At 42.1% G+C, this 27,996-nt stretch overlaps 3 protein-coding genes across 5 annotated transcripts; 1 reads left to right on the top strand and 2 right to left on the bottom strand.

Annotated features, from left to right (window-relative positions):
* The first annotated feature begins 1,709 nt into the window (after nucleotides 1–1,709).
* On the top strand, nucleotides 1,710–9,498 carry LOC129863469 (ras-related protein Rab-4A-like). Of its 2 annotated transcripts, none has more exons than XM_055935502.1 (8): nucleotides 1,710–1,898; nucleotides 2,408–2,488; nucleotides 2,666–2,780; nucleotides 3,769–3,831; nucleotides 5,832–5,986; nucleotides 6,903–6,998; nucleotides 7,155–7,296; nucleotides 8,528–9,498. In XM_055935502.1, exons 1-7 carry the CDS (start codon nucleotides 1,883–1,885, stop codon nucleotides 7,265–7,267), a joined length of 639 nt encoding a protein of 212 aa, XP_055791477.1. In that variant the 5' UTR covers nucleotides 1,710–1,882; the 3' UTR covers nucleotides 7,268–7,296; nucleotides 8,528–9,498. The 2 variants fall into 2 exon arrangements, with proteins under 2 accessions (XP_055791477.1, XP_055791471.1); XM_055935496.1 differs by having other exon boundaries at nucleotides 1,711–1,898; nucleotides 7,152–7,296.
* A 1,496-nt stretch (nucleotides 9,499–10,994) lies between these two features.
* LOC129863456 (centriole, cilia and spindle-associated protein-like) lies at nucleotides 10,995–21,046 on the bottom strand. Of its 2 annotated transcripts, none has more exons than XM_055935474.1 (4): nucleotides 20,182–21,046; nucleotides 19,138–19,497; nucleotides 17,012–17,286; nucleotides 10,995–16,782 (listed from the first exon to the last, which is right to left on the bottom strand). In XM_055935474.1, exons 1-4 carry the CDS (start codon nucleotides 20,369–20,371, stop codon nucleotides 16,612–16,614), a joined length of 996 nt encoding a protein of 331 aa, XP_055791449.1. In that variant the 5' UTR covers nucleotides 20,372–21,046; the 3' UTR covers nucleotides 10,995–16,611. The 2 variants fall into 2 exon arrangements, with proteins under 2 accessions (XP_055791449.1, XP_055791459.1); XM_055935484.1 differs by lacking the exon at nucleotides 20,182–21,046 and adding an exon at nucleotides 19,586–20,174.
* Nucleotides 21,047–21,113: 67 nt separating this feature from the next.
* LOC129863449 (actin, alpha skeletal muscle 2-like) lies at nucleotides 21,114–24,320 on the bottom strand. The gene is made up of 7 exons (XM_055935463.1): nucleotides 24,216–24,320; nucleotides 22,996–23,132; nucleotides 22,551–22,875; nucleotides 22,261–22,422; nucleotides 21,919–22,110; nucleotides 21,639–21,820; nucleotides 21,114–21,488 (listed from the first exon to the last, which is right to left on the bottom strand). Exons 2-7 carry the CDS (start codon nucleotides 23,122–23,124, stop codon nucleotides 21,345–21,347), a joined length of 1,134 nt encoding a protein of 377 aa, XP_055791438.1. The 5' UTR covers nucleotides 23,125–23,132; nucleotides 24,216–24,320; the 3' UTR covers nucleotides 21,114–21,344.
* Between the last annotated feature and the right edge of the window lie 3,676 nt (nucleotides 24,321–27,996).

The raw sequence follows: 27,996 nt of genomic DNA, 5'->3' as shown, positions 1-27,996 counted from the left end.
TTCTCAAAAAAGTACGCTCTTTGTCCCCATGTGCAGTTGCAAACCGTAGTCTGGCTTTTTTTATGGCGGTTTTGGAGCAGTGGCTTCTTCCTTGCTGAGCGGCCTTTCAGGTTATGTCTATATAGCACTCGTTTTACTATGGATACAGATAATTTTGTACCCGTTTCCTCCAGCATCTTCACAAGGTGCTGAACGCGTCTCGTTCCTGAGCGGTATGATGGCTGCTTGGTCCCATGGTGTTTATACGTGCAAACTATTGTTTGTACAGATGAACGTGGTACCTTCAGGCGTTTGGAAATTGCTCCCAAGGATGAACCAGACTTATGGAGGTCTACAATTTTTTTTATCTGAGGTCTTGGCTGATTTCTTTTGATTTTCCCATGATGTCAAGCAAAGAGGCACTGAGTTTGAAGGTAGGCCTTGAAATACATCCACAGGTACACCTCTAATTGACTCAAATGATGTCAATTAGCCTATCAGAAGCTTCTAAAGCCATGACATCATTTTCTGGAATTTTCCAAGCTGTTTAAAGGCACAGTCAACTTAGTGTATGGAATCTTCCGACTTCAACTGTACCACTATAGGCTATATATACCACTGAAGACTGAGCTTCTCCTACTTATATGTATTCTTTGCATATATTATCTGTAAATGGTTTACTATAGTTTTCTGCATCGTATTGGTAGGCTACTTGTTTTTATTTTGTAGACAATATCAATTTTATTCAGAGACAAACAATATGCCTAGGTCTATACAGAAGCTCATGTACAATCTGATTCAATCATACATGAACCATTAGACAGGTATAACTTGTGAAGTAATATTTATGTAATTGCCTTTGCATTTCACCTTCAATGTACATGTACTTTGCTCTGTAGGAATCGGGCAAACCATACAAGAAAATGACCTATAAACACACAACCTGTTCTACAGTATAAACTGTGTGACACCGAGCCCTGAATGCTGATTGGCTAACAGCCGCGGTATATTAGACCACAAACAACCTGTTCTACAGTATACCATGTTTACCACCAAGCTTCTCTTCTTATGAGAAGCTGCAAGCAGCAGGTTCTTTGTGTACTGATCAATCTTAATAAATAGCTATCCTTTATTATAGATAGGCACAACTACACATCTAACTATAACATAGACCGAGACTAGACAAGCTAAATATCTAAGTTCATTATAGATTTAGGTCTAGGCCAACTAAATCAAACCAGTCATACCAACTAGACATCTAACTAGTCTTTAGTATATCAGTATATAGACCAACATACTTGGCCTCTACTCCTAGATCCAGACCAACTAGACTTTTAAGATCGTGGCCAACTATGAGACCAAATATTGTTGAAAGCCAGTCTGTTTGTGCCATCATAACGATGCTTTGTCACTCATTGTCATTCAAACATGTGTGGCTTGACAATGATAGCAGATCTGAGACCAGGCATAGTCTAATCAAGACAAAATGCTAACAACATGTCTAGCTAGACAATAGATCTAAAACCAATAGTAATAGTTGAAAAAAGCACACATTTTCTGAATAAAATGTACCTATTCCAGGTTAAAATATAGATCTGGGTGTTAGAAATAGAAGTAATACAAAAGTAGCCTAATCCGATTCCTCTAAAATAGTAATACATTAAGTTAAATGTCTTTCAACATAACTGTAGTTGCTATAATATATAGATATTTTTATGTTGATTGATGCAACTTTTATTTTGAAAAAGCGTTCTACGGGAAGTGAGAGTGAAAATCCTGTAGGATTCACGGATATCATTAGGGATTTTCCTTCAATTCTTATTTTTATTTCGAAGCTGCTTTGCCTCAAGAAAAACAAGTGGACATAACTATTTTAACTAGCTAACAAAACACAACCCTGGCCATGTCTGAGACATACGGTAGGAAATCTTCACTAGTACAGTAAGGTCGCATTACAATAGATATCCAGAGGCGACGATGGAGCAGGTGTAACGTCATTGCTGTCTCTATCAAAACAAATAGCCTATGCTAGCTAGCTAACGTTAGCGTTTCCTGTTTACTCGTTGATGGGGGTATAGCTTTAGCTAGATAGCTTGCATCTCTGTCAAATGTCATCATTAGCTAATTGGTTTCTTATCTAGACAATCCTCTACATTTCAGAGAGCGACAGTAGCTAACGTTAAATGTCGGCGAAAAAATAGCTAGTTATACATGAAGCAAAACAAATGCGTTAGTTCAGCTAACGTTAGTTATAGCAAGCTGATTAAGTCGGGTGCTGTGCTGCTGGATGATTGGCATTGCAAATGCGTTGTTCGTGTACACATGTTAACTAGCTAGCTATCCAACTAGCCTAATGAATATGCATGATCTAATGATTACAATGAATATGAAATATGAATAAAAATGAAGTTTGTTTTCCCTCTTCTAGACTTCCTGTTCAAATTCCTAGTGATTGGGAATGCCGGAACTGGAAAATCATGTCTTCTTCACCAGTTTATTGAGAAGAGATGTAAGTCCTGTCCAATGCCTGGATTGTACTGACATGTACTTCCTATCTAGCTAGCTATAACATGTATTTTAGGTACAAGCTACACTTTAAGGTTAAAAGAGCTTTGAATCAATAAATATGTTGTGATCAACTGATGTGTTGTGCTATTAACATGAAACGATTTAATTTAAATCGCAGTCAAAGACGATTCGAATCACACCATCGGAGTGGAGTTTGGCTCAAAGATAATCAACGTGGGGAACAAATATGTCAAACTCCAAATCTGGGACACTGCAGGACAAGAGAGATTCAGGTATGATACAAGACAGCATTTCACATACCTACTCATACTGTGGCAGGGCATCAGACATTTTATTCAAACCAGCTTGTGTAACAGTATAACTTTACGTCCGTCCCCTCGCCCCGACCCGGGCGCGAACCAGGGACCCTCTGCACACATCAACAACTGACACCCACGAAGCGTCGTTACCCATCGCTCCACAAAAGCCGTGGCCCTTGCAGAGCAAGGGGAACCACTTCTTCTAGGTTTCAGAGCAAGTGACGTAACTGATTGAAACGCTATTAGCACGTACCCGCTAACTAGCTAGCCATTTCACATCCGTTACACTCACCCCCCTTTCAACCTCCTCCTTTTCCGCAGCAACCAGTGATCCGGGTCAACAGCATCAATGTAACAGTATAACTTTAGTACGTCCCCTCACCCCGACGCGAACCAGGGACCCTCTGCACACATCAACAACAGTCACCCACGAAGCGTCGTTACCCATCGCTCCACAAAAGCCGCGGCCCTTGCAGAGCAAGGGGAACCACTACTTCTAGGTTTCAGAGCAAGTGACGTAACTGATTGAAACGCTATTACCGCGTACCCGCTAACTAGCTAGCCATTTCACATCCGTTACACTTGGACCATTTAATCTCCAGGCGACCATTAGAGAACTGGTGCCAGATCCTTAGAACAGTAAGGAAATAAATAATGGCCAATATGGCCATAATTTATTTTAGCGCTGCTAAAATGCTGATGTTGGGTAGTTACTAATGTGGAGTGCAGCTAAAATTCTGAAGCACTACTACTGAGCACCATGTAGGATTTTGTTTTGCGACTTGGATGGCACCTGATCATCTTTGGAGGACAGCACTAAATGCTGTTATGTATAGCTAGCTATATTTGGAGTAGGAGATGGATAATGTCAATTTAATAAATGCAGTTCTGATGTGTAAAATGTCCCAGGTGGTTCAATGATGTATTTCAAAGTGATGTTACAATTGTTATTCTCTCCCAGATCTGTGACGCGGAGTTACTACAGAGGCGCTGCAGGAGCGCTGCTTGTGTATGACATCACCAGGTAAGTCAGGAGAAATAATACATGCTTTATTATGGGTTACCTTCAAGGAGTATGCTGTTTTGGAGCTGTTGTAACAGTTTAACTTTATGTCCGTCCCCTCGCGCGAATCAGGGACCGTCTGCACACATTGTCATCCACGAAGCATCGTTACCCATCGCTCCACAGAGCAAGGGGAACCACTACTTCAAGGTCTCAAAGCGAGTGACGTAACCGATTGAAATGCTATTAGCGCGCAACACCGCTAACTAGCTAGCCATTTTACATCCGTTACACTGTCATCCATCTTTGTGAATAAACAACAAATGTTTCTAAAAAGACATATTGAATTTAGTACATGAGCACGACTCTAGGGGACCTAAACTCAGGAAAAAAAGAAACATCCTCTCACTGTCAACTGCGTATATTTTCAGCAAACTTAATGTGTAAATATTTGTATGAACATAACAAGATTCAACAACTGAGACAAGCTGAACAAGTTCCACAGACATGTGACTAAAATAAATGGAATAATGTGTCCCTGAACAAAGGTGGGGGTCAAAATCAAAAGTAACAGTCAGTTTCTGGTGTGCCACCAGCTGCATTAAGTACTGCAGTGCATCTCCTCCTCGTGGACTGCACCCGATTTGTCAGTTCTTGCTGTGAGATGTTACCCCACTCTTCCACCAAGGCACCTACAAGTTCCCAGACTTTTCTAGGGGGTAATGGCCCTAGTCCTCACCCTCCGATCCAACAGGTCCCAGACGTGCTCAATGGGATTGAGATCCGGGCTCTTCGCTGGCCATGGCAGAACACTGACATTCCTGTCTTGCAGGAAATCACGCACAGAACGAGCAGTATGGCTGGTGGCATTGTCATGCTGAGGGTCATGTCAGGATGAGCCTGCAGGAAGGGTACCACATGAGGGAGGAGGATGTCTTCCCTGTAACGCACAGCGTTGTCATTGCCTGCAATGACAACAAGCTCAGTCTGATGATGCTGTGACACACCACCCCAGACCATGACGAACCCTCCACTTCCAACTCAATCCCGCTCCAGAGTACAGGCCTCGGTGTAACGCTCATTCCTTCAACAATAAATACGAATTCCACCAACACCCCAGGTGAGACAACCACGACTCGTCAGTGAAGAGCACTTTTTGCCAGTCCTGTCTGGTCCAGCGACGGTGGGTTTGTGCCCATAGGTGACGTTGTTGCTGGTGATGTCTGGTGAGGACCTGCCTTACAACAGGCCTATAAACCCTCAATCCAGCATCGCTCAGCTTTTTGAGGACAGTCTGAGCACTGATGGAGGGATTGTGCGTTCCTGGTGTTGCCATCCTGTACCTGTCCTGCAGGTGTGATGTTTCGGATGTACCGATCCTGTGCAGGTGTTGTTACACGTGGTCTGCCACTGCGAGGATGATCAGCTGTCCGTCCTGTCTCCCTGTAGCGGTGTCTTAGGCATCTCACAGTACGGACATTGCAATTTATTGCCCTGGCCACATATGCAGTCCTCATGCCTCCTTGCAGCATGCCTAAAGCACGTTCATGCAGATGAGCAGGGACCATGGGCATCTTTCTTTTGGTGTTTTTCAGAGTCAGTAGAAAGGCCTCTTTAGTGTCCTAAGTTTTCATAACTGTGACCTTAATTGCCTACCGTCTGTAAGCTGTTAGTGTCTTAACCACCGTTTCACAGGTGCATGTTCATTAATTGTTCATGGTTCATTGAACAAGCATGGGAAACAGTGTTTAAACCCTTTACAATGAAGATCTGCGAAGTTATTTGGATTTTTACGAATTATCTTTAAAAGACAGGGTCCTTTAAAAAGGGACGTTTATTTTTTTGCTGAGTTTAGATATATGACTCATTGGTAGCACATTGGCTCCTGTCATCTTTTTTTGGAAACACTGCTCTAACCTTTCTAAAGTCAAATTTGATTCATGGAAACAACCATCTCATCTGTGTCTTCACTGCTCTCGTCCTCTCAATCTATTTTATCTATCTGACCTCATCGTCCTCAGCCGGGAAACCTACAACGCCTTGACCAACTGGCTGACAGACGCCAGGATGCTGGCCAGCCAAAATATTGTCATCATCCTGTGTGGTAACAAGAAGGACTTGGACGCAGACAGGGAGGTCACCTTCCTGGAGGCGTCTCGCTTTGCTCAGGAAAATGGTGGGTTTTAGAATGAATGATGATCCCGCTTAACACTGAAATCCAACGGCGGTATGTATCAAGCGTCTGACTGGGAGTGCTGATTTAGGAGCAGGTCTTCTGTCATTTTAGTCATTGTGTTCAAGAAAGCTAAGCTGATCCTAAATCAGCACTCCTGCTCTAAAACGCTTGTTATATATCACCCAAAAAGGTAGCTCCTACCCTCTAGACACTACTGTAGACCTGAACGTCTAGGAATTCCACAGACGCCAAGGTGAAGCAATTACCATAAGATCCTAATTTGAGTGTTTTCCATGCACCACTAGAGGTCACTGTAGGACAACACTGTGTGAACTAGTGCACACAGAACCTTGGCAGCTTCATGTCCTCCACAGCTAAATGCTGATTTAGGGCTCTATTCAATCCATATCACAGAAGTTCAGTGTTGCAGCGTGATTGAAATTTAAAGGCAATGTTTTCGCATTAGCAGTGACTGTATTCATGGTAAACACTGCTTATGTCCGCTCCAGGTAGAGTCACTTTAACTCTACCTGCATGTACATATTACCTCGACAAACCGGTGCCCCCGCACATTGGCTCTATACCCGTATCCCCTGTATATAGCCTCGCTATTGTTGTTTTACTGCTGCTCTTTAATTATTTGTTACTTACATTTTTTGTTTTTACTTAACACTTATTTTTCTTAACTGCATTGTTGGTTAAGGGCTTGTAAGTAAGCATTTCACTGTAAGGTCTACACCTGTTGTATTTGGAGCACATGACAAATAACATTTGATTTGAATCAGAAATTACCTTTTAAATTTCCATTGTGCATTCTGTATCACTTCGGCTTTACTTATTGAATAGAGCACTGGGTTTCCTATCCATCAAGGATAGTCAATGTTAATATTGTGTCCCGCTGTCTTGTCTGTTTCAGAGCTGATGTTTCTGGAGACCAGTGCTCTGACAGGGGAGAACGTGGAGGAGGCCTTTGTGCAGTGTGCTAGGAAAATTCTCAACAAGATAGAGTCGGGTATCTCTCGGCTATCAGTGTCTTCTCACCTTAACCAACAGCAATGAAAGCATAGTTTACCAGCTGAACTGTTTCAGCTCAGGGAATTTATTTCAACCTTCCTCTCTCTCTCTCTCTCTCTCTCTCTCTTTGAATCTCTCTCTTCTCTTCCAGGAGAGTTGGACCCGGAGCGGATGGGATCAGGGATCCAGTACGGAGACGCGGCGCTGCGACAGCTGCGCTCCCCTCGCAGGGGACAGGCCGAGAGCGCCCAGGAATGTGGCTGTTAGTGAACAAGCTCAGTGTGCCCAGATCAAAGGTGAGAGACTGCTGCCTACTGCAAAAGATTCTGGTCTGGGACTTGCCCTGGCGTTATCACACAAGTAACTCAATTAATAGCTCAGTTTAGTGACATCCAAACTGCCGCCTCTCAAAATAGCAGGCACAGATAAAGTTGTAATCGTAGATGTTGCTTTTCACATGTTATATAAGAGGCCATTAAAAAGTCTTCTCCATTTCACAGTTGAGGCTGTTTCATTGCATGAAGCATTTTGAGATGCAAATCCATGAGCTTTAAAGATTTGTCCATAATTCACCAAATGCTGAAAGACTGCTAGTTTGATCGGCATTATTGTTGTCAGTTTCATCTGTTAATTTAAGCTCATCACATGCCACCTCGGAGACGGGTTCGAGCCCTTAACTACTTCATGTACCCCTCTATATCTGTCCGTACATTAAAATGTGGATCAGAAATAAAATAAAACATTGTCAGAATGCTGATGCATGTACTTCTCAAATGGTTTCCCTGAATGGTTTGCAATGTTTTATTTTCTGTTGCTCCAAGGTGATCTCTGAAACTACTTCAGGGCTAAGTGTAAGTCTGTGTCCCAAATGTAACTCCCTAAGTCTAGAGCCTCTTTATGGTACTGTGTCCCCCCCTGTGGTAATGGGGGGGGGGGGGGGGGGTTGGATTGAGTCCAAGGGGCTGTTTTTAGGTATCTCACAGAGGGAGGAGCCATCTATCTATTTCGGTCCTCCAGCTCCCAAGTGGCTAATATGTCGGTGATACAGAACCATAGCCACTCAAACCGACTCCACCTCTTTTGGTAGAGGGGAGGGTAAAGGTCATGAGAATGACGAGCCTCCCTACTAAGCTGTCTGGATGCGGCTCCACACAACTGGGGTCGATACAGTGTTCCCTCTGGGCAGATATATATTTAACCCGAGATTCTCCTGACTCCTGTTGGGTAAAGGGTCTCTGAAGTGCCTTATTTGGGTGTTGTAGTGTTTCACAAAAATTGCCAGGCATAAATAGAGGGGTACAATGTCTGCAGACAGGAATCATCAATTAGCTTGTTAATTACAGAGTGTAGAGTTGAGTAACTGCCCAATTTTGCCAGCCCGCAGTTGTGACTCTGTTATTTGCACATTGACACAGATGTCTCAGCTAAAGGGGCTAATAAAGGGGCTAATAAAGGGGCTACAAGATCGCTACTCACCTGTGTGCCTGGGTGTATATTGGATTCAAAGCTCTCTGTCCTTGTTTCCAGGCAGGTTGGTGAAGACTCAGATGACAGATGTAGGGAACATGATACATCGTGGCCGAGTGACTCCTCCCTGACCTTTTTCTAACTTCCCAACTTCCGGGTGTTCCATCAGTGATCCATAGAGAGCCCTGGATTTCTGGCCCCAATCTGGAATGCTGAGCTTGTTCCTGGACCCCTCAGACACAGGCAGAGATGCCCCTGTTCCAATCTCCTCTAAGAGTGGACCAAGCCCTTCAATCATCTAGGCCGTATTCATAATGCGTCTCTAAGTCAGAGTGCTGATATTATTTATTTTTCCTCTTAGATCATAATGAATAAGACAACATGGACAAGGGGACCTGATCCTCGATCAGCACACTTAATCAGAGACGCTAAATGATTACGGGCCCTGGAATTTTACTTACACCCCTGTACTGCTGCCCTATCCCTACCCACAGCATCTTGCATTATGTACAGTACTATCTGTATAAAGAATATATAATTTAAGTACCTCAAAGCATGTTTTATGGACTGAATATCACAGTATTTCATTATTTGCTGAAGAATAATCAATCAATTTTGACATCACATTTTCCTTTGTCATGTTACGGTGAGAATTATCAATCAGGACTGTCTCACACCTGCTGGTTGCATCGACCTGTTTGTCATGTTACGGTGAGAATTATCAATCAGGACTGTCTCACGCCTGCTGGTTGCATCGACCTGTTTGTCATGTTACGGTGAGAATTATCAATCAGGACTGTCTCACGCCTGCTGGTTGCATCGACCTGTTTGTCATGTTACGGTGAGAATTATCAATCAGGACTGTCTCACGCCTGCCGTTTCATTGACCCGTTTGTCATGTTCTTTGTGTTGATATTATTAGTTGTTTTCCCTAATTGTTATGACTCATGCTTTTAAAAATGTATTCTCAATAATATAGCTACTCTTTTTTTTTTAAATAAAGTATAACAAAATGGTGTAAATTGTGACAAGGTGATTCCTCTTACTTTATTAAGTGTGTCTGTAATATCCATTTCGAATACTTGGTAACACTACAAATGAAGTTGCTGTTCTACCTGTAATAACACTGTAATAACTATAGTAAGTCTACCTGTGTAACACTAATTACTATAGTAATATAATACCTGTATAATAACTTCCTATAGTAACATTCTACCTGTGTAATAACACTTTCTATACACATTCTACCTGTGTAATAACACTTACTATAACATTCTACCTGTAATTAATTACTATAGTAAGTCTACCTGTGTAGATCATCAAGGACAACAACCACCCAAGCCACTGCCTGTTCACCCCGCTATCATCCAGAAGGTGAGGTCAGTACAGGTGCATCAAAGCTGGGACCGAGAGACTGAAAAACAGCTTCTATCTCAAGGCCAGTAGACTGTTAAACAGCCATCACTAACATTGAGTGGCTGCTGCCAACATACTGACTCAACTCTAGCCACTTTAATAATAAAAAATTGGATGTAATAAATGTTTCTATAGTCACTTTAAACAATGCCACTTTATATAATGTTTACATACCCTAGATTACTCATCTCATATGCATATACTGTACTCTATACCATTTACTGCATCTTGCCTATGCCGTTCGGCCATCGCTCATCCATATATTTATATGTACATATTCTTATTCATTCCTTTACACTTGTGTGTGTGTATAAGGTAGTTGTTGTGAAATTGTTAGATTACTTGTTAGGTATTACTGTATGGTCGGAACTAGAAGCACAAGCATTTTACTACACTCGCATTAACATCTGCTAACCATGTGTATGTGACCAATAAAATTTGATTCAATAAAACTAGTAACAGTCTAATTAGTAATAGCTGTGTAATCGTATAGTTATGGAGTTCTGCAGGTTTTGTTATTAAATAGGTATAAGCTGGCTCACAGACTGGCAGCTAATGCACGGTGATCTACTTAACTTTTGACACCTTGCACCAAAGTTAATATTGACGCCAGTCATTTCATTCAATTACCTTTTTCCCAATGCAGATCGGGACTTTTCAGTTCCCTGTTAGAAATGGCAGGCTCCAGAATGTCATTGTGTCTCTGCTTAGATTGACCATTTGCTGGAGCAAGATCGCTATATATTAATATGGTTCCCGAGACATGTAACACTTCATCAGGCTCGACGTGACTGCAGAAATGACAACCTGCAATGCCACCATTGTGTTGAGATGACTGACAGTAAACCCCTCCCCCCCTCGGGGTAGGAGCAATCTACTAGTTTTTTGAAGATTATGACGTTCATCATGAGAGAAGGCACTGCCAGTTACAGTACAGAAAATGCCCATCACTACTACATGATATTTTGTTAATTGACATTCCAACATTAGATATAATTTGAGGCATATTTGTGGTTGTGCTGACGAATTGTTGAGTATCCAGGTGAAATTTGCCTTTCAATTTCATTACTGTCATAAATATTTTCTGGTGGATGTTTTCCAAGTCACACAATTCAGTAAAAAAAGTAGTTTATTCATTATTTTAAGCATAGCACACAATATCAAAATGCAATCTGATCTCAGTATCAGTACCATTAATTGTGTAAAAGCGTAAACATTTAAGTTTGAACATAGAAAATAACACTTAAACAAGACAATAGTGGAGACATTTTTCATCTGTTGGAGCTGGACATTAGCTCCCTCCTTACAGGTTGTCTGTGATCTAGACTCACTAGTCCTACTGGCTTTATTCCAAGTAATGTAGCCTCACATAAACATATTGACTTTAGCACCGACAAGCCATTATACTGACAGGAAGATGTCCCATAGCTTGAAGTAAATCAAGACCTCAATGTAATGGCTGCAGTAAATTGTTATTGTTCTATACTTCACAACATCGACATTTTGTGTCCTGCAGCTTACTCACACAGATATCAGTGAATCAAATGTTATCCGGTACTGGTAGATTATTACATGTCATGCATCCTGTGGTTATGATCATTGTAATCGAAGGCATTGGCCCTGTTGTACTATTTGAAACATAATATTAGTTATTTACAACGTATTGCATCTATTTATTGCTCATTATTTAATCCAAATTAGTTCTAAACGTTGTCTTATGGTCTTTTAAATGGAAATAAAACCTGTGGTGTTAAAACATAATACTGACAAATCAAATGAATATATGATAACAGAAGACCATAACATAATACTGAACCACCCCAAAAAATAGATTTGACCATGAGAACATCCACATAAAGTACATTTTGACCTTCATTATCTACAGTATGTACAGAACATTGTCACTGAGGTCAATGTGCTATTGAGGTCACTTTTGGGAGAATTTTATCAATGACATCTATGCTGTGTCCAGATTTTCACCTTCACACGGTTCCTGTACCATACAGTATTACCTGCAGTGCACACAAGGAGCGCTATTTCTTTCCAAACTTAAAAAATAACGCAAAAAGCTCATTTAGGCAGCAGGGATCTTGATACAGGAGGGAATTGATTGTTTCAGTTGTAACCAATAAGCTTGATCTTGCAGGTCAGCAAACCAAATGCATAGCTGGAGTCCTGAGCTGGAAATAACTATCTAACGTGCCAAATAAATTAACTTTTAGTTAGTTATAAGCAGTGGCGTAGCACATGGCCTCTGCTAGATGGTTTTGAAAATCATACTGTCTGTATTTCAAAGAACCCCAGTATACCGCCTAAGCCTAATGCCTCCTGAGAGTAACCCTTGGCTGGGGGCTGGGGCCTGGCGGTGCAATAAGCTGAGACCAGGACTATCTAGTGTCATTCTCTGTATAAATACCTTCGGACGGTGGTATTGGGATTTCACAAACAGAGGACTATTTACTGCACATTGTTACTGCAAGATAAATAATTCCAGCATTCAGAGGATTTTGTGCATGACCGTTGTGAAACTTGAATTAAGTTAATGCATGATTTGGATGCAATACTTTGTAGGGACTAAGAAATATACAGTACCAGTCAAAAGTTTGGGCACATCTACTCATTCAAGGGTTTTTCTTTATTTTTTTACTATTTTCTACATTGTAGAATAATAGTGAAGACATCAAAACTATGAAATAACACATATAGAATCATGTAGTAACCCTTAAATTTAAACAAATCCAAATATATTTTATATTTCAGATTCTTCAAAGTAGCCACCATTTGCCAAGAGTGTGCAAAGCTGTCATCTAGGCATTCTCTCAACCAGCTTCACCTGGAATGCTTTCCAACAGTCTTGAAGGAGTTCCCACATATGCTGAGCACTTGTTGGCTGCTTTTCCATCACTCTGCGGTCCAAATCATCCCAAACCATCTCAATTGGGTTGAGGTCAGGTCATTGTGGAGGCCAGGTCATCTGATGCAGCACTCCATCACTCTCCTTCCTGGTCAAATAGCTCTTACACACCCTGGAGGTGTGTTGGGTGATTGTCCTGTTGAAAAACAAATGATAGTCCCACAAAGCCCAAACCACATGGGATGGCGTATTGCTGCAGAATGCTGTGGTAGCCATGCTGGTTAAGTGTGCCTTGAATTCTAAATAAACCACTGGCAGTGTCACCACAAAGCACCCCCACACCTCCTCCTCCATTCTTCACGGTGGGAACCACACAAATGAACTTTTAAGAAGGTACACCTGTTCATTTAAATGCTTTCCAGGTAACTACCTCATGAAGCTGGTTGAGAGAATGCCAGTGTGTGCAAAGCTATCAAGGCAACGGGTGACTACTTTGAAGAATCTTAAATGTAAAAGATATTTTGATTTGTTTTACACTTTTTTGGTTACTACATGATTCCATGTGTGTTATTTCAGTTTTGAAGTCTTCACTATTATTCTACAATGTAGAAAATAGTAAAGATAAAGAAAAACCCTGGAAGGAGCAGGTGTGTCCAAACTTTTAAGTTTTGAGAATGACACAAATATTAATTTTCACAAAGTTTGCTGCTTCAGTGCCTTTAGATATTTTTGTCAGATGTTACCATGGAATACTGAAGTATAATTACAAGCATTTCATAAGTCTCAAAGGCTTTTATTGACAATTACATGAAGTTGATGCAAAGAGTTAATATTTGTTGACCCTTCTTTTTCAAGACCTCTGCAATCCGCCCTGGCATGCTGTCAATTAACTTCTGGGCCACATCCTGACTGATGGCAGCCCATTCTTGCATAATCAATGCTTGGAATTTGTCAGAATTTGTGGGTTTTTGTTTGTCTACCCGCCTCTTGAGGATTAACCACAAGTTCGCAATGGGATTAAGTTCTGGGGAGTTTCCTGGCCATGGACCCAAAACATCGATGTTTTGTTCCCCGAGCCACTTAGTTATCACTTTTACCTTATGGCAAGGTGCTCCATCATGCTGGAAAAGGCATTGTTCATCACCAAACTGTTCCTGGGTGATTGGGAGAAGTTGCTCTCAGAGGATGTGTTGGTACCATTCTTTATTCATGGCTGTGTTCTTAGGCAAAATTGTGAGTGAGCCCACTCCCTTGGCTGAGAAGCAACCCCACACATGAATGGTCTCAGGATGCTTTACTGTTGGCATGACACAGGACTGATGGTAGCGCTCACCTTGTCTTCTCCGGACAAGCTTTTTTCCGGATACCCCAAACAATCGGAAAGGGGATTCATCAGAGAAAATGACTTTACCCCAGTCCTCAGCAGTCCAAACCCTGTCCTTTTTGCAGAATATCAGTCTGTCCCTGATGTTTTTCCTGGAGAGAAGTGGCTTCTTTGCTGCCCTTCTCCAAAAGTTCTCCACCAGGCCATCCTCCAAAGGTCTTTGCCTCACTGTGCGTGCAGATGCACTCACACCTGCCTGCTGCCATTCCTGAGCAAGCTCTGTACTGGTGGTGCCCCGATCCCGCAGCTGAATCAACTTTAGGAGTCGGTCCTGGCACTTGCTGGACATTCTTGGGCGCCCTGAAGCCTTTTTCACAACAATTGAACCGCTCTCCTTGAACTTCTTGATGATCCGATAAATGGTTGATTTAGGTGCAATCTTACTGGCAGCAATATCCTTTCTGTGAAGCTCTTTTTGCGCAAAGCAATGATGACGGCATGTGTTTCCTTGCAGGTAACCATTGTAGACAGAGGAAGAACAATGATTCCAAGCACCACCCTCCTTTTGAAGCTTCCAGTCAGTTATTCGAACTCAACCAGCATGACAGAGTGATCCCCAGCCTTGTCCTCGTCAACACTCACACCTGTGTTAACGAGAGAATCACTGACATGATGTCAGCTGGTCCTTTTGTGGCAGGGCTGAAATGCAGTGGAAATGTTTTTGGGGGATTCAGTTCATTTGCATGGCAAAGAGGGACTTTGCAATTAATTATAATTCATCTGATCACTCTTCATAACATTCTGGAGTATATGCAAATTACCATCATACAAACTGAGGCAGCAGACTTTGTGAAAATTAATATTTGTGTCATTCTCAAAACTTTTGGCCACGACTGTACTGTATGAACATTAAAACGTTTTAAAAGCTGTGAGAAAAGCATGGTAAATTCAAACTTTGGAAACAAAATCATTCTTTATGTTTTCTATTTGATAACGAATACCATATTCCCCATCCTATGTTTATCACAAGTATTGCACTCTACAGTGAGGGAAAAAAGTATTTGATCCCCTGCTGATTTTGTACGTTTGCCCACTGACATAGAAATTATCTGTCTATAATTTTAATGGTAGGTTTATTTGAACAGTGAGAGACAGAATAACAACAACAAAATCCAGAAAAACACATGTCAAAAATGTTATAAATTGATTTGCATTTTAATGAGGGAAATAAGTATTTGACCCCCTCTCAATCAGAAAGATTTCTGGCTCCCAGGTGTCTTTTATACAGGTAACGAGCTGAGATTAGGAGCACGCTCTTAAAGGGAGTGCTCCTAATCTCAGTTTGTTACCTGTATAAAAAAGACACCTGTCCACAGAAGCAATCAATCAATCAGATTCCAAACTCTCCACCATGGCCAAGACCAAAGAGCTCTCCAAGGATGTCAGGGACAAGATTGTAGACCTACAGAAGGCTGGAATGCGCTACAAGACCATCGCCAAGCAGCTTGGTGAGAAGGTGACAACAGTTGGTGCGATTATTCGCAAATGGAAGAAACACAAAAGAACTGTCAATCTCCCTCGGCCTGGGGCTCCATGCAAGAGCTCACCTTGTCGTTGCAATGATCATAAGAATAGTGAGGAATCAGCCCAGAACTACACGGGAGGATCTTGTCAATGATCTCAAGGCAGCTGGGACCATAGTCCCCAAGAAAACAATTGGTAACACACTACGCCGTGAAGGACTGAAATCCTGCAGCGCCCGCAAGGTCCCCCTGCTCAAGAAAGCACATATACATGCCCGTCTGAAGTTTGCCAATGAACATCTGAATGATTCAGAGGACAACTGGGTGAAAGTGTTGTGGTCAGATGAGACCAAAATGGAGCTCTTTGATATCAACTCGCCGTGTTTGGAGGAGGAGGAATGCTGCCTTTGACCCCAAGAACACCATCCCCATCGTCAAACATGGAGGTGGAAACATTATGCTTTGGGGTTGTTTTTCTGCTAAGGGGACAGGACAACTTCACCGTATCAAAGGGACGATGGACATGTACCGTCAAATCTTGGGTGAGAACCTCCTTCCCTCAGCCAGGGCATTGAAAATGGGTCGTGGATGGGTATTCCAGCATGACAATGACCCAAAACACACGGCCAAGGCAACAAAGGAGTGGCTCAAGAAGAAGCACATTAAGGTCCTGGAGTGGCCTAGCCAGTCTCCAGACCTTAATCCCATAGAAAATCTGTGGAGGGAGCTGAAGGGTCGAGTTGCCAAACATCAGCCTCGAAACCTTAATGACTTGGAGAAGATCTGCAAAGAGGAGTGGGACAAAATCCCTCCTGAGATGTGTGTAAACCTGGTGGCCAACTACAAGAAACGTCTGACCTCTGTGATTGCCAACAAGGGTTTTGCCAACAAGTACTAAGTCATGTTTTGCAGAGGGGTCAAATACTTATTTCCCTCATTAAAATGCAAATCAAGTTGTAATATTTTTGACATGCGTTTTTCAAAATAAGCAGGGGATTAAATACTTCCCCCCCTCACTGTATATCTATCAGGACCTGGCAGAAAAGCAGCGCATGTACTCTGTCATCCAGGGGTCAAAGTCAGGTTTGGTCATGGTCACTTTCTCCAGCTCTGCAGACCGCACTCTCCACTTGTCCACTTTCTGCACCTGCTTCTCAACCTCCCGTCTGGTTTTGGCCCGTAATGCAGACTGGTGGATCTGAGGACCACAACAAGAGTTAATGCAGACTGGTGGATCTGAGAACCACAAGAGTTAGTGAAATGAAGTAAAGGAATACTATGGGCCAGTTACCGGAGATTTTCCATTGAACATTATTTTTAGTTCAGGGCAAGGCTTAATCTGGGTCTGAGAAACCGCCCCATTGACCTACTACACTTAAACACTTGACAGACCTTTTGGAATTTGCATTGGCTGAGTGAGTAATCACCTCCTTGGTTGATGCAGCTGGACCCACATTGTGAGTTTTCTTCCTAGCCATCTCAGCTGGCTTATCACCCCCTCCATACAGGGCAAATGGGTGCCTGTTTTTCTTGTCAGTCTCTTTGGGCTTCTGTAGCTGGCTCCATGCCCTGAGGGGCTTTCTGGACTGTTTGGTTTTAGTTTGGGCCTCTGGCTTCTTCCCTGACTCAGAGGCAATTAATCCTTGTCCCAGCTTCTCTTCCTCTATCTCTCCACAGCCTCTGTCCACAGCACCCTGTACATCTAGGAAGGGATGAGGAATACTCATGAGTTCAATAATTGTTTTAGTATACCTTAGTTTTTAATATGTGCAAGTGTTGTAGGAAGAAACAGTTAACTTCTTACGGCTGAGATCCCGTTAACGGGATCGACTTGACAACTGCCAGTGAAAGTGCAGGGCGCCAAATTCAAACAACAGAAATCTCATAATTACAATTCCTCAAATATACAAGTATTTTACACCATTTTAAAGATAAACTTGTTGTTAATCCCACCACAGTGTCCGATTTCAAAAAGGCTTTACGACGAAAGCACACCATCTGATTATGTTAGGTCAGTACCTAGTCACAGAAAAACACAGCCATTTTTCCAGCCAAAGAGAGGACTCACAAAAAGCAGAAAGAGAGAAAATGAATCACTAACCTTTGATGATCTTCATCAGATGACACCCATAGGACTTCATGTTACACAATAATGTATGTTTTATGTGATAAAGTTCATATTTATATCCAAAAATCTTAGGTTTACATTGGCGCGTTATGTTCAGTAATGTTTTGCCTCCAAAACATCTGGCGATTTTGCAGAGCCACATCATTTTACATAAATACTCATAATAAACATTGATAAAAGATACAAGTGTTATGCATGGAATTATATATAAACTTCTCCTTAATGCAACCGCTGTGTCCGATTTCAAAAAAACTTTACGGAAAAAGCACACCATGCAATAATCTGAGTACGGCGCTCAGACACAAAAACAAGCCATAAAGGTACCCGCCATGTTGTGGAGTCAACAGAAGTCAGAAATAGCATTATAAATATTCACTTACCTTCTGATGGTCTTCATCAGAATGCACTCCCAGGAATCCCAGTTCCACAATAAATGTTTGTTTTGTTCGATAAAGTCCATAATTTATGTCCAAATACCTCCTTTTTGTTTCCGCGTTTCGTTCAAAAATCCACATTCATGACGCGCAGGCCAGACGAAAAGACCAAAAATTCCATTACAGTTCGTAGAAACATGTCAAACGATGTATAGAATCAATCTTTAGGATGTTTTTAACATTAATCTTCAATAATGTTTCAACCGAAGAATTCCTTTGTCTTTAGAAACGAAAAGGAACGCAGCTACCTCTCACGGGGGCTCGCCTGAGTGAGCTCGTGGGACTCTGCCAGACTCCTGACTCAAATAGCTCTCATTCCCTCATCCTTCACAGTAGAAGCCTGAAACAAGGTTCTAAAGACTTTTGACCTCTAGTGGAAGCCTTAGGGAGTGCAATATGACCCCATAGACACTGTATATTGGATAGGCAAACCTACAAACCTCAGATTTCCCACTTCCTGGTTGGATTCCTTCTCAGGTTTTTGCCTGTCATATGAGTTCTGTTATACTCACAGACATCATTCAAACAGTTTTAGAAACTTCAGAGTGTTTTCTATCCAAATCTAATAATATGCACATCTTAGCTTCTGGGCCTGAGTAGCAGGCAGTTTACTCTGGGCACCTTATTCATCCAAGCTACTCAATACTGCCCCCAGCCATAAGAAGTTAACAGACAGAGGGTGTGATATAAATATTTTGTATCTTTCCATCTTAACATATCAGTATGAGAGTCCTATTGTTTCATTATTTATTTGTTTTATTTTAACATTATTTGACCAGGCAGAGACCATGTACAACAAAACACTAGTCTTTGGTAGCTGTTAGCTACTAGATTTAGCTAACAGCTAATTCCCATCTGCATAAACATCTCAAATATATAGGTGAAATTGTGCAAGACATTGTCAGAAAATTACTGAGGATATATGCATAATGAAACAAACATTTAAATAGTTGATAATAAAACTGTAAACATTGACCTTAAACATGTTTACCAATGGGTGGCGAGGTCTCCGGAGAAGCAACTTCTTCTTGCAGTTCTTCTGAAATGGGGATCTTCTGTTCCAATGGTTCTTTAGGTGGAATCTTTCTCTCACTTTCTTGTTGTGATTCTTCTTTTAGGACCAATGGCCCAACTTTATTCTTTTGAGGAGTGGACCTGCTGGATTCCGAGTCACTGTCACTGTTCCAAAACCACGGATTATGAGTTTGTTCCAAAAGCCTTCTCGTCAGTCTGTACTTTATCATCTCCTCATAACACTTGGCGTAGGTTTCCCATTCCGGGTCCTTGAATCTCTTCATATACTCCGTTCGGATCCTCTTTGTAACCATTCTTAATTTCCGTTTGTTAGACCCTTATCAAAAATAAAATGTGTTTGAATTAATTCCTGCTTTGTTACATTGTAAAACTGTTACATAGCAGCGAACCATACCAGACTATACCTTGCCTACTCATCCCGCGCCAGACATTTAAACCAAAACATAGGGACTGTAGAACGAATCCTAGAGAGAAGACGTCAATGGCTGAACAGCTGTGGGGGTGTGATGCAAAGTTGATGCACCCGTTAATGCGCCCGTCCTCTCAAAAAACGTCGTCATACAGAGGATGTTCTTCAAACGACTCTTCTAGATTTTATGCCATAATATTTTCAGTGTAGAGAAATTTGTGTTTTTTTATCATTAATTCTTATTTGAAGCTAAAGCCAATTAGCCATAAAGCTTGTTGTGATGTAATCGTTATTGCATTGCATTCACTATTTAATTTATTATTAAACTGGTATGACATGATTATTATTGTAAGATTAAGCTGATAATAGCATATCAATCTCCATATTCTATTGTCAGAATACACTAAGTAGGAAAATCAAATGACTATATAATGTAGGTAATGTAGTTTACACTGCAACGAATGCAAAATATGCAAGATAACTAGATTATGCACGCTGTAGCCTATGCTATTTAATTCTGCACAGAACTATAGAATGTCTGAAAATGTATTGCAAATCGTAGGTTTGAAAATTCTAATGTATTATACTTACAGCATATAGATTTACTGGCTCGGATTTCACGGAAGCACAACCCAACAGATGGTGTTTCGTGTGCTGTAATCATAGGCTGGCTACGTCTAAGCCCCGCCCGTAGTTGAGATCCATTTAGAATGCCATTTCCCCCCAACAGGTGGCCGAATATATGAGAATAGGGTGATAATGCACAGACCAAATGAAACATGGTATAAAATTAGTCTGATCAGATGCTTTTAAATAGGTGGTAAATGTTGCCTAGAATACAGGAATGTTGTGGCTAAAATTAATGTCTGCAGAATGCGCTGAGTAACTCTACTTCCGGAGAGCTGGTGCGCAGGGTTTTGCTACTATGAGCAACTGCAATCGGTGTGCTAGATAGATAGAGCAATGTTTGGTAAAAAATCGTGGGTAGGCCTACCTGTCTTTCCAAAAGGATGGATTGGGCGATCGCTTTGAAGAGTTTGAAATGTGTGAGAGATTTTCTCTAAAACTGTGTTCAATTATTTGCCCATGTATTCTAAATAAAGAATATGTCCTTGGAATATGAGATTAGTGTCAAATTTGTGTTGCTGCGAAGTTCAAAGTACCCGGGAAGGAGCAAGCATAGCACATTCAAGCGAGGGAATAGCCGAGAGTCACCTTTCACTCTCCCCAAGCCAAATCAAGAGTCAGATCTCTTAGACTCCACGCAAGTCAGTTTGCATGCAGTTTTATCGTGTGCGTAAACGTCCGAATGTGTGAAATTTGATAACAATAAAATGTGGTTGACCTTGGTATTTCCAATAGCCTATTATCTCACAGTGCCATTGCATTCAGAATGAAAATCCTAAATTTGCCATGCATTCTACCTGTGGATGTGCACGAGTAGGCAAGCCTATTGGTTCATTGCATGATGATCATGTTATGTATTTTCTAACATAGGCTGATGATTACAAAACAGAAATGTATGAAAATACCAAATAATGGACTTTAATAACTTAGTATTTATGTACATTCACGTTCACATGTTGAATAATAACATGGCATGTTTCGTTCTTGTTGATGTTGGTTGACATTTGCAGATTTTTTCCCCCAGGTAACATGGTTACAAAATAAAAGTGTGGCAAAAAAAGTCCAGTAACAACATGTTGTTTCTCTTCGCGATCCAGAGAAAGCAGACACTGGAGACGATGATAGGTTTAGAAGCACTTGCGGTGGACAATGCTGGGGCCTGCCTCGTCGTATTCCTGCTTGGTGATCCACATGGCCTGGAAAGTGGACAGGGAAGCCAGGATGGAGCCACCGATCCAGACGGAGTATTTACGCTCAGGGGGGGCGATGATCTATAGGGAATGAAGATGAGTATTAGTAAAAATAAAAAAAACATGACGTGTTAAGATTGTATTGTTGAGATCTAAATGTTTATTTTATTTTTCCCAAAAGTTATTTTAAATGTCAGAATATTGTCATTGGGTTGTCGGTTATATAATTACCTTGATTTTCATGGTGCTGGGGGCCAGGGCAGTGATCTCCTTCTGCATACGGTCAGCAATACCAGGGTACATGGTGGTACCGCCGGACAGCACGTTGTTGGCGTACAGGTCCTTACGGATGTCAATGTCACACTTCATGATGCTGTTGTAGGCGGTCTCGTGAATACCGGCAGACTCCATACCTGTTGAGATCATATCGTATTAGAAACATAATCTCTTTAATTCGACCAACATAGCAGGCATATATATTAGCCCTACTCGTTATACGATGATTACGTACCAATAAAGGAAGGCTGGAAGAGGGTCTCTGGGCAACGGAAACGCTCGTTACCGATGGTGATGACCTGACCATCGGGAAGCTCGTAGCTCTTCTCCAGGGAGGAGGAGGAAGCGGCAGTGGCCATCTCGTTCTCGAAGTCAAGAGCCACATAGCACAGCTTCTCCTTGATGTCACGCACAATCTCACGCTCGGCTGTAATTAAGAAGTATTTTTGCTCAGAAAATGGAACAAACTATTGCAATTATGCACAGCCAAATGCGCACGTCTTGTGCGTCTTTTCTCATTTGACAGATTACGCATGGCATTCTCATGGTTAGTAAAACAAGGCAAACTAAATCTCACCAGTTGTGACGAAAGAGTAGCCACGCTCAGTGAGGATCTTCATGAGGTAGTCAGTCAGATCGCGACCAGCCAGATCCAGACGCATGATGGCGTGGGGAAGAGCATAACCCTCATAGATGGGCACGTTGTGGGTCACACCATCACCGGAGTCCAGCACAATACCTTGAACATAAACCAAAACGTCAATATTCATCTGAATGAACTCATAACAAAGAGACATGGTTGGCTACACGTTGCCGATATGTTGTTTTAGGTGAATTATTTAGATGCGTAAACTCTGCATTCCTTACCAGTGGTACGACCGGAGGCGTACAGGGACAGCACAGCCTGGATGGCAACATACATGGCGGGGACGTTGAAGGTCTCAAACATGATCTGGGTCATCTTTTCACGGTTAGCCTTGGGGTTCAGGGGGGCCTCAGTGAGCAGGGTGGGGTGCTCCTCAGGGGCCACACGCAGCTCGTTGTAGAAGGTGTGGTGCCAGATCTTCTCCATATCGTCCCAGTTAGTAATGATACCGTGCTCGATGGGGTACTTCAGAGTGAGGATACCTCTCTTGCTCTGAGCTTCATCTCCTACGTAGGAGTCCTTCTGACCCATTCCGACCATGACACCCTGGAGGAAAGAGGAGACTCGTTGGTTTATATGGGGACGTAGATGGACAATACAGGATTTGCTGGGGGAAAAATGCGTAATATGGGCCTGTTGCAAACGTCATTGGAGAGCAGATCTTACCTGGTGACGAGGGCGACCAACGATGGAGGGGAAGACAGCCCTGGGTGCGTCATCACCGGCGAAGCCAGCCTTCACAAGGCCGGAGCCGTTGTCGCACACAAGAGCAGTAGTCTCGTCGTCGTCACACATCTTGGGTTCTTAATAATACAAGTAAAAAAGTATGTTAATTTTTCTGCATGGCGCACGCACGTCGGAGCTGTGTAACACATCACAGAACAAGATAACGCACGATTTACACCGAAACTGTATGTCCAATTTATTATGTATTGTACAAGCCACAAATGACAGCTAACACACAGGACTTGTTTAGATAATCATAACATTTACTCATGCCGATATTATTGTAATGAAACAGGCAGGGAGCAGGTCTCGAACCCTCGAACCCTCGAAGTTCAGCGCGCTATCGACTGTGCCGCAAAAGCATGCTCAAGATCAGAGTCGATATCCGCGCTTATAAACCCAGGGTCGGTACACTACTCCCTCCTTTCAAAGAGCGTGTCCTCGCGCTACGTCTTACAGGAACACGCTCACCGGTCAAGCACCTGCACTGTCGTGGATGCAAGGTCCGATAACTTCTGACACCAATGTAATGAAACAAGCAGGGAGCAGGCCTCGAACCCTCGCCCTTCTAGCCCGAAGTTCGGCGCGCTATCGACCGTGCCACAAAAGCATTCTCAAGACCAGGGTCGATGTCCGTGCTTATAAACCCAGGGTCGTTACATTATGTTGAATTGAGTTTGACACAAGTCATTTGAGTTGTGTCAACATTAGATTCACCCATTGATGTTGTCACCCGCAGAATAGCCTACTGGATATGTTCTCCTTGTTGTATACCCATGTTATGGGTCTACACTAATTTGTTCTATGAGTGAAATGATCTCTGCAATTATTGTTTTTCAACTCAAATACTCCAATTTATTTCACGACACAAAATCAAGGTAGCCAAGTCTATTAGGCTTCTACAAACAATTGTTTACCAAGTAATCTGATAGAAAGGAAATGTGTATTTTATCGTTGTTCTACCCTTCCCCATGTTGTAGCCTATACAATTCCATTAGTAATTTCTTCAGGTGAAGAGCCTGTGACATCCCTATCAGTATCTTGTGTAATATTAATTGGTCCCGCAGATGTAAAATTAAAAAAATAGAAAATTTCCATTGAAATCAATCCATAAATAGTAGATCCAGTCTTTGAGGTTTGGGTTGATTCCAGGTTCTTACCTTGTCTGTCTCAAATGAAGCTCAGAACACGGAAAACAACTGCTGCTGGATCGAGCTACAGTGGCACTTGCAACCTTATATACTCACCGCGTTCGGCCTATTTCCCTTACCCACCATTGAGAATGTCTACGTATTCCATTGGACATTTACCCAGCCGTCATCCATATTAGGTTCTTCGGGGTGACAGGGGGAGACTTCGAAGGCAGGTTACAGGGCTCCCCGGTTTCGAAGTGAGCAGCAGGCCTCTCCATGTATGGGACTGTTGTCCTGATTCCAAGCCATGGTGCCAGAGCCGTATATGGAGAGCCTGTGATTTGTAAGACACCCTCATGGCATAGCAAACTATAACTGCAAACAGGATCCCGGTTGGAAAGCCCTTCCCTTATCAAGGACCGCAACCTTATAGGAATGACAACACCAAGGAAGGAAGGTAGTTTACGTTCTTGTTCTGTCAAACTACTGCAGGCTGATTACAAAAATGTGAATGTTCCTTTGAGAATGGAATTCCTTTCATATAATTTTTATGCAATTGCACAGACGTTTTAACAATGGATTGGTCTGTAATTTTTGCTAGTTTGATCTTTGGGATTTTACTCGGTTTAGCGCTGTAGACCACAGTGGGTTATCCAAACAATAATAGATGCCCCATTGACTCAGGCCTGTAGTAGCATACGTTTAATGAAACTATTTCCATGATGCTATTTGCTAGTTGCATGCATACAAAGTTATCATTTTTTGAAATGTTGATTTTGTTAGAAGACCAAATAAAGATATTATTATTCCATCAGTGTGCAGCTGTAGCCTGACCTATTTATGGCCAGCGTCAGACAGATTCTCTGAAACAGATCATAACAGCTATTCCATGCTAACTAAGCATGTTATGGTAAGCAGCATAGTCGGTTATTTATTGGCTACTTAACATTAGGGTTGTAAAAAAGTTCTAGTAGGTCTAATACATTTATTATAAAGTATATATATATATATATATATATTTTTTTTTTTAAAGAAATAGTCCAGGTCATCTGCTCACAGCAACACCCCAGTCAAGTAATTTATTGACAGAGACCACAGGAGGCCAGGGTTAATTCAGTGTTGGCATGACCCTGTCTAAACCGTTAGCAGTGTAGCCAGACCACATGACACAATAAGCTATCCAAAAATCTCATATCCAACCTTAGAATGCTGTGTTTATGAATAGCTGCTGAGCATTATTTTCTATTGAAATTCTGTGAAAATCAGTCCTTCCATTCACTTGATCTTATGTATTGTGTTGTACAAAATAAATAAAGCGTTTTTTTAGTGGCTCTACATCTGAGGCTGGTTTGGTTTGAAAGGGTCTGCGATCCCAGCTGCTGCCACTCAACTGTCTGCCCCAGCAGGTGATGCCCCAGTTTAGCTACTCAGAAGACCACTCCAGCCTGGGCTAGAGAACCTTACACTCTTAGAAAAAAAGTTCTAAATAAAATCAAAAAGGGTTCTATTGCTTGTTAGTATATTATGTATAATGGCACCCCTAAAGGTTTTAATACAGAAACCCAATTAACCCATTTTCTTGAATTGCCTGGAACCTTTAGGGGTGCCATATATGAAGCAAGCGATATAAACTTTTCTATAACCTTTTTTATAAGAGTGTACTAGGGCAAGGATAGACTAGGGCTGGGATTCAATCCAATCGCCTCATGAGCTTAGTTCAACTGTTGTACCCCATCAAAACCCCAAATATCAGATTTGTATACCCCACAGTTAGTAAACAATGTAAATGTCAACAAACAGCCTCAAAAGATGATTAAACTATAGTGTTAATGTCATGGATGGCCAGTCTTTGCATCCACATCTCTGTCTATGAATTTGAGAGTGGTTCCATTTCTCCAGGACTATCCCTCAGATTTTTACCAAAACCGAGATGGGGTGTCTACTTTATTGTTTCAATTAAGGATTCTAGCTTTAATGAGGTTCAGAGGTCTCTTCTAGTCACATTAATTTGGCGTCTCTGTTTTCATGACAGATAATGGGCTCTAAACTGACCTACATTACATGGCCAAAAGTATGTGGACATCCCTTCAAATTAGTGGATTTGGGCTATTACAGCCACACCTGATGCTGACAGGTGTATAAAATTGAGCATACAGCCATGCAATCCTCATAGACAAACATTGGCAGTAGAATGGCCTTACTGCAGAGCTCAGTCACTTTCAATGTGGCACCGTCATAGGATGCCACCTTTCCAACAAGTCAGTTTATCGCATTTCTGCCCTGCCTCAGTCAACCATAAGTGCTGTTATTGTGAAGTGGAAACGTCTAGGAGCAACAACGGCTAAGCCGCAAAGTGGTAGGCCACACAAGCTCACAAAACGAGACCGCAGAGTGCTGAAGCGCGTAGGGCATGCAAATCGTCTGTCCTCGGTTGCAACACTCCCTACAGAGTTCCAAACTGCCTCTGGAAGCAACATCAGCACAAGAACTGTTCGTCGGGAGCTTCATGAAATGGGTTTCCATGGCCAAGCAGCAACACACAAGCCTAAAATCACCATGCTCAATGCCAAGCATCGGCTGGAGTGGTGTAAAGCTCACCTCCATTGGACTCTGGAGCAGTGGAAACGCATTCTCTGGAGTGATAAATCCCGCTTCACCATCTGGCAGTCCGACCGACAAATCTGGGTTTGGCGGAAGCCAGGAGAACGCTACCTGAACCACAGCATTGTGCCAACTGTAAAGTTTGGTGGAGATGGAATAATGGTCTGGGGCTGTTTTTCATGGTTTGCGCTAGACCCCTTAGTTCCAGCAAAGGGAAATCTTAACGCTTTAGCATACAATAACATTCTAGACGATTCTGTGCTTCCAACTTTGTGACAACAGTTTGGGGAAGGCCCTTTCCTGTTTCAGCATGACAATGGCCCCATGCACAAAGCGAGGTCCATACAGAAATGGTTTGTCGAGATCGGTGTGGAAGAACTTGACTGGCCTGCAGAGAGCCCTGACCTCAACCCCATTGAACACCTTTGGGATGAATTGGAGCCAGGCGTAATTGGCCAACTTCAGTGCCTGACCTCACTAATGCTAATGTTCCCACGGGGGGCCAGTACAAAAAAGTATGAATGAATGTACTTGTAAGTTGCTCTGGATAAGAGCGTCTGATAAATGACTTAAATGTAAATGTAATGGATGAATGGAAGCAAGTCCCCGCAGCAATGTTCCAACATCTAGTGGAAAGCCTTCCCAGAAGAGTGGAGGCTGTTATAGCAGCAAAGGGGGGACCAATTCCATATTAATGCCCATGATTTTGGAATGAGATGTTCGACCAGCAGGTGTCCACATACCTTTTATCATGTAGTGTATTTGATCATTGAAAGGGGTCACAAAGGTATATAAATAGAATGGATGAGGCAAAAATCCAAGGAATTGTTTTGGATAGCCCAGATGTCTGAACTGAATCTTTAAAAATTATGCTGAACAAAAATATAAACGCAACATGCAACAATTTCAAACATTTTACTGAGTTACAGTTCATATAAGGCAATCAGTCAATTTAAATAATTTCATTAAGCCCTAGTCTATGGATTTTGCATGACTGGGCAGGGGTGCAGCCATGGGTGGGCCTGGAAGGGCATAAGCCCACCCACTAGGGAGCCAGGCCCAGCCAACCAGAATGTGCTTTTCCCCACAAAAGAGCTTTAATGCAGACAGAAATACTCCTCTGATGTGGAGGTCTGCGGTTGTGAGGCCGGTTGGACGTAATGCCAAATTCTCTAAAACGACGTTGGAGGCAGCTTATGGTACAGAA

The sequence above is a fragment of the Salvelinus fontinalis genome, chromosome 1, assembly GCF_029448725.1.
Source record: "Salvelinus fontinalis isolate EN_2023a chromosome 1, ASM2944872v1, whole genome shotgun sequence".
Classification (NCBI taxonomy): Eukaryota; Metazoa; Chordata; class Actinopteri; order Salmoniformes; family Salmonidae; genus Salvelinus; species Salvelinus fontinalis.
Note: the sequence above shows the minus strand (reverse complement) of the source record. Positions and strands in the feature narration are given on the sequence as shown.

What these genes read in the sequence shown, in the direction of transcription:
- LOC129863469 (XM_055935496.1), top strand. An exon ending in GCAGGACAAGAGAGATTCAG is followed by an intron (nt 2,781 to 3,768) that starts GTATGATACAAG and finishes ATTCTCTCCCAG; the next exon opens with ATCTGTGACGCGGAGTTACT. An exon ending in CTTGTGTATGACATCACCAG is followed by an intron (nt 3,832 to 5,831) that starts GTAAGTCAGGAG and finishes CATCGTCCTCAG; the next exon opens with CCGGGAAACCTACAACGCCT.
- LOC129863456 (XM_055935474.1), bottom strand. Translation starts at nt 20,371, where the DNA reads ATGTTTCATTTGGTCTGTGCATTATCACCCTATTCTCATATATTCGGC. An exon ending in AGCCAGTAAATCTATATGCT is followed by an intron (nt 19,498 to 20,181) that starts GTAAGTATAATA and finishes ATTTTTGATAAG; the next exon opens with GGTCTAACAAACGGAAATTA. An exon ending in CAGCTGCATCAACCAAGGAG is followed by an intron (nt 16,783 to 17,011) that starts GTGATTACTCAC and finishes TGTGGTCCTCAG; the next exon opens with ATCCACCAGTCTGCATTACG.
- LOC129863449 (XM_055935463.1), bottom strand. Translation starts at nt 23,124, where the DNA reads ATGTGTGACGACGACGAGACTACTGCTCTTGTGTGCGACAACGGCTCC. An exon ending in CTACTCTTTCGTCACAACTG is followed by an intron (nt 22,111 to 22,260) that starts GTGAGATTTAGT and finishes TCTTAATTACAG; the next exon opens with CCGAGCGTGAGATTGTGCGT. An exon ending in CCAGCACCATGAAAATCAAG is followed by an intron (nt 21,489 to 21,638) that starts GTAATTATATAA and finishes CATTCCCTATAG; the next exon opens with ATCATCGCCCCCCCTGAGCG.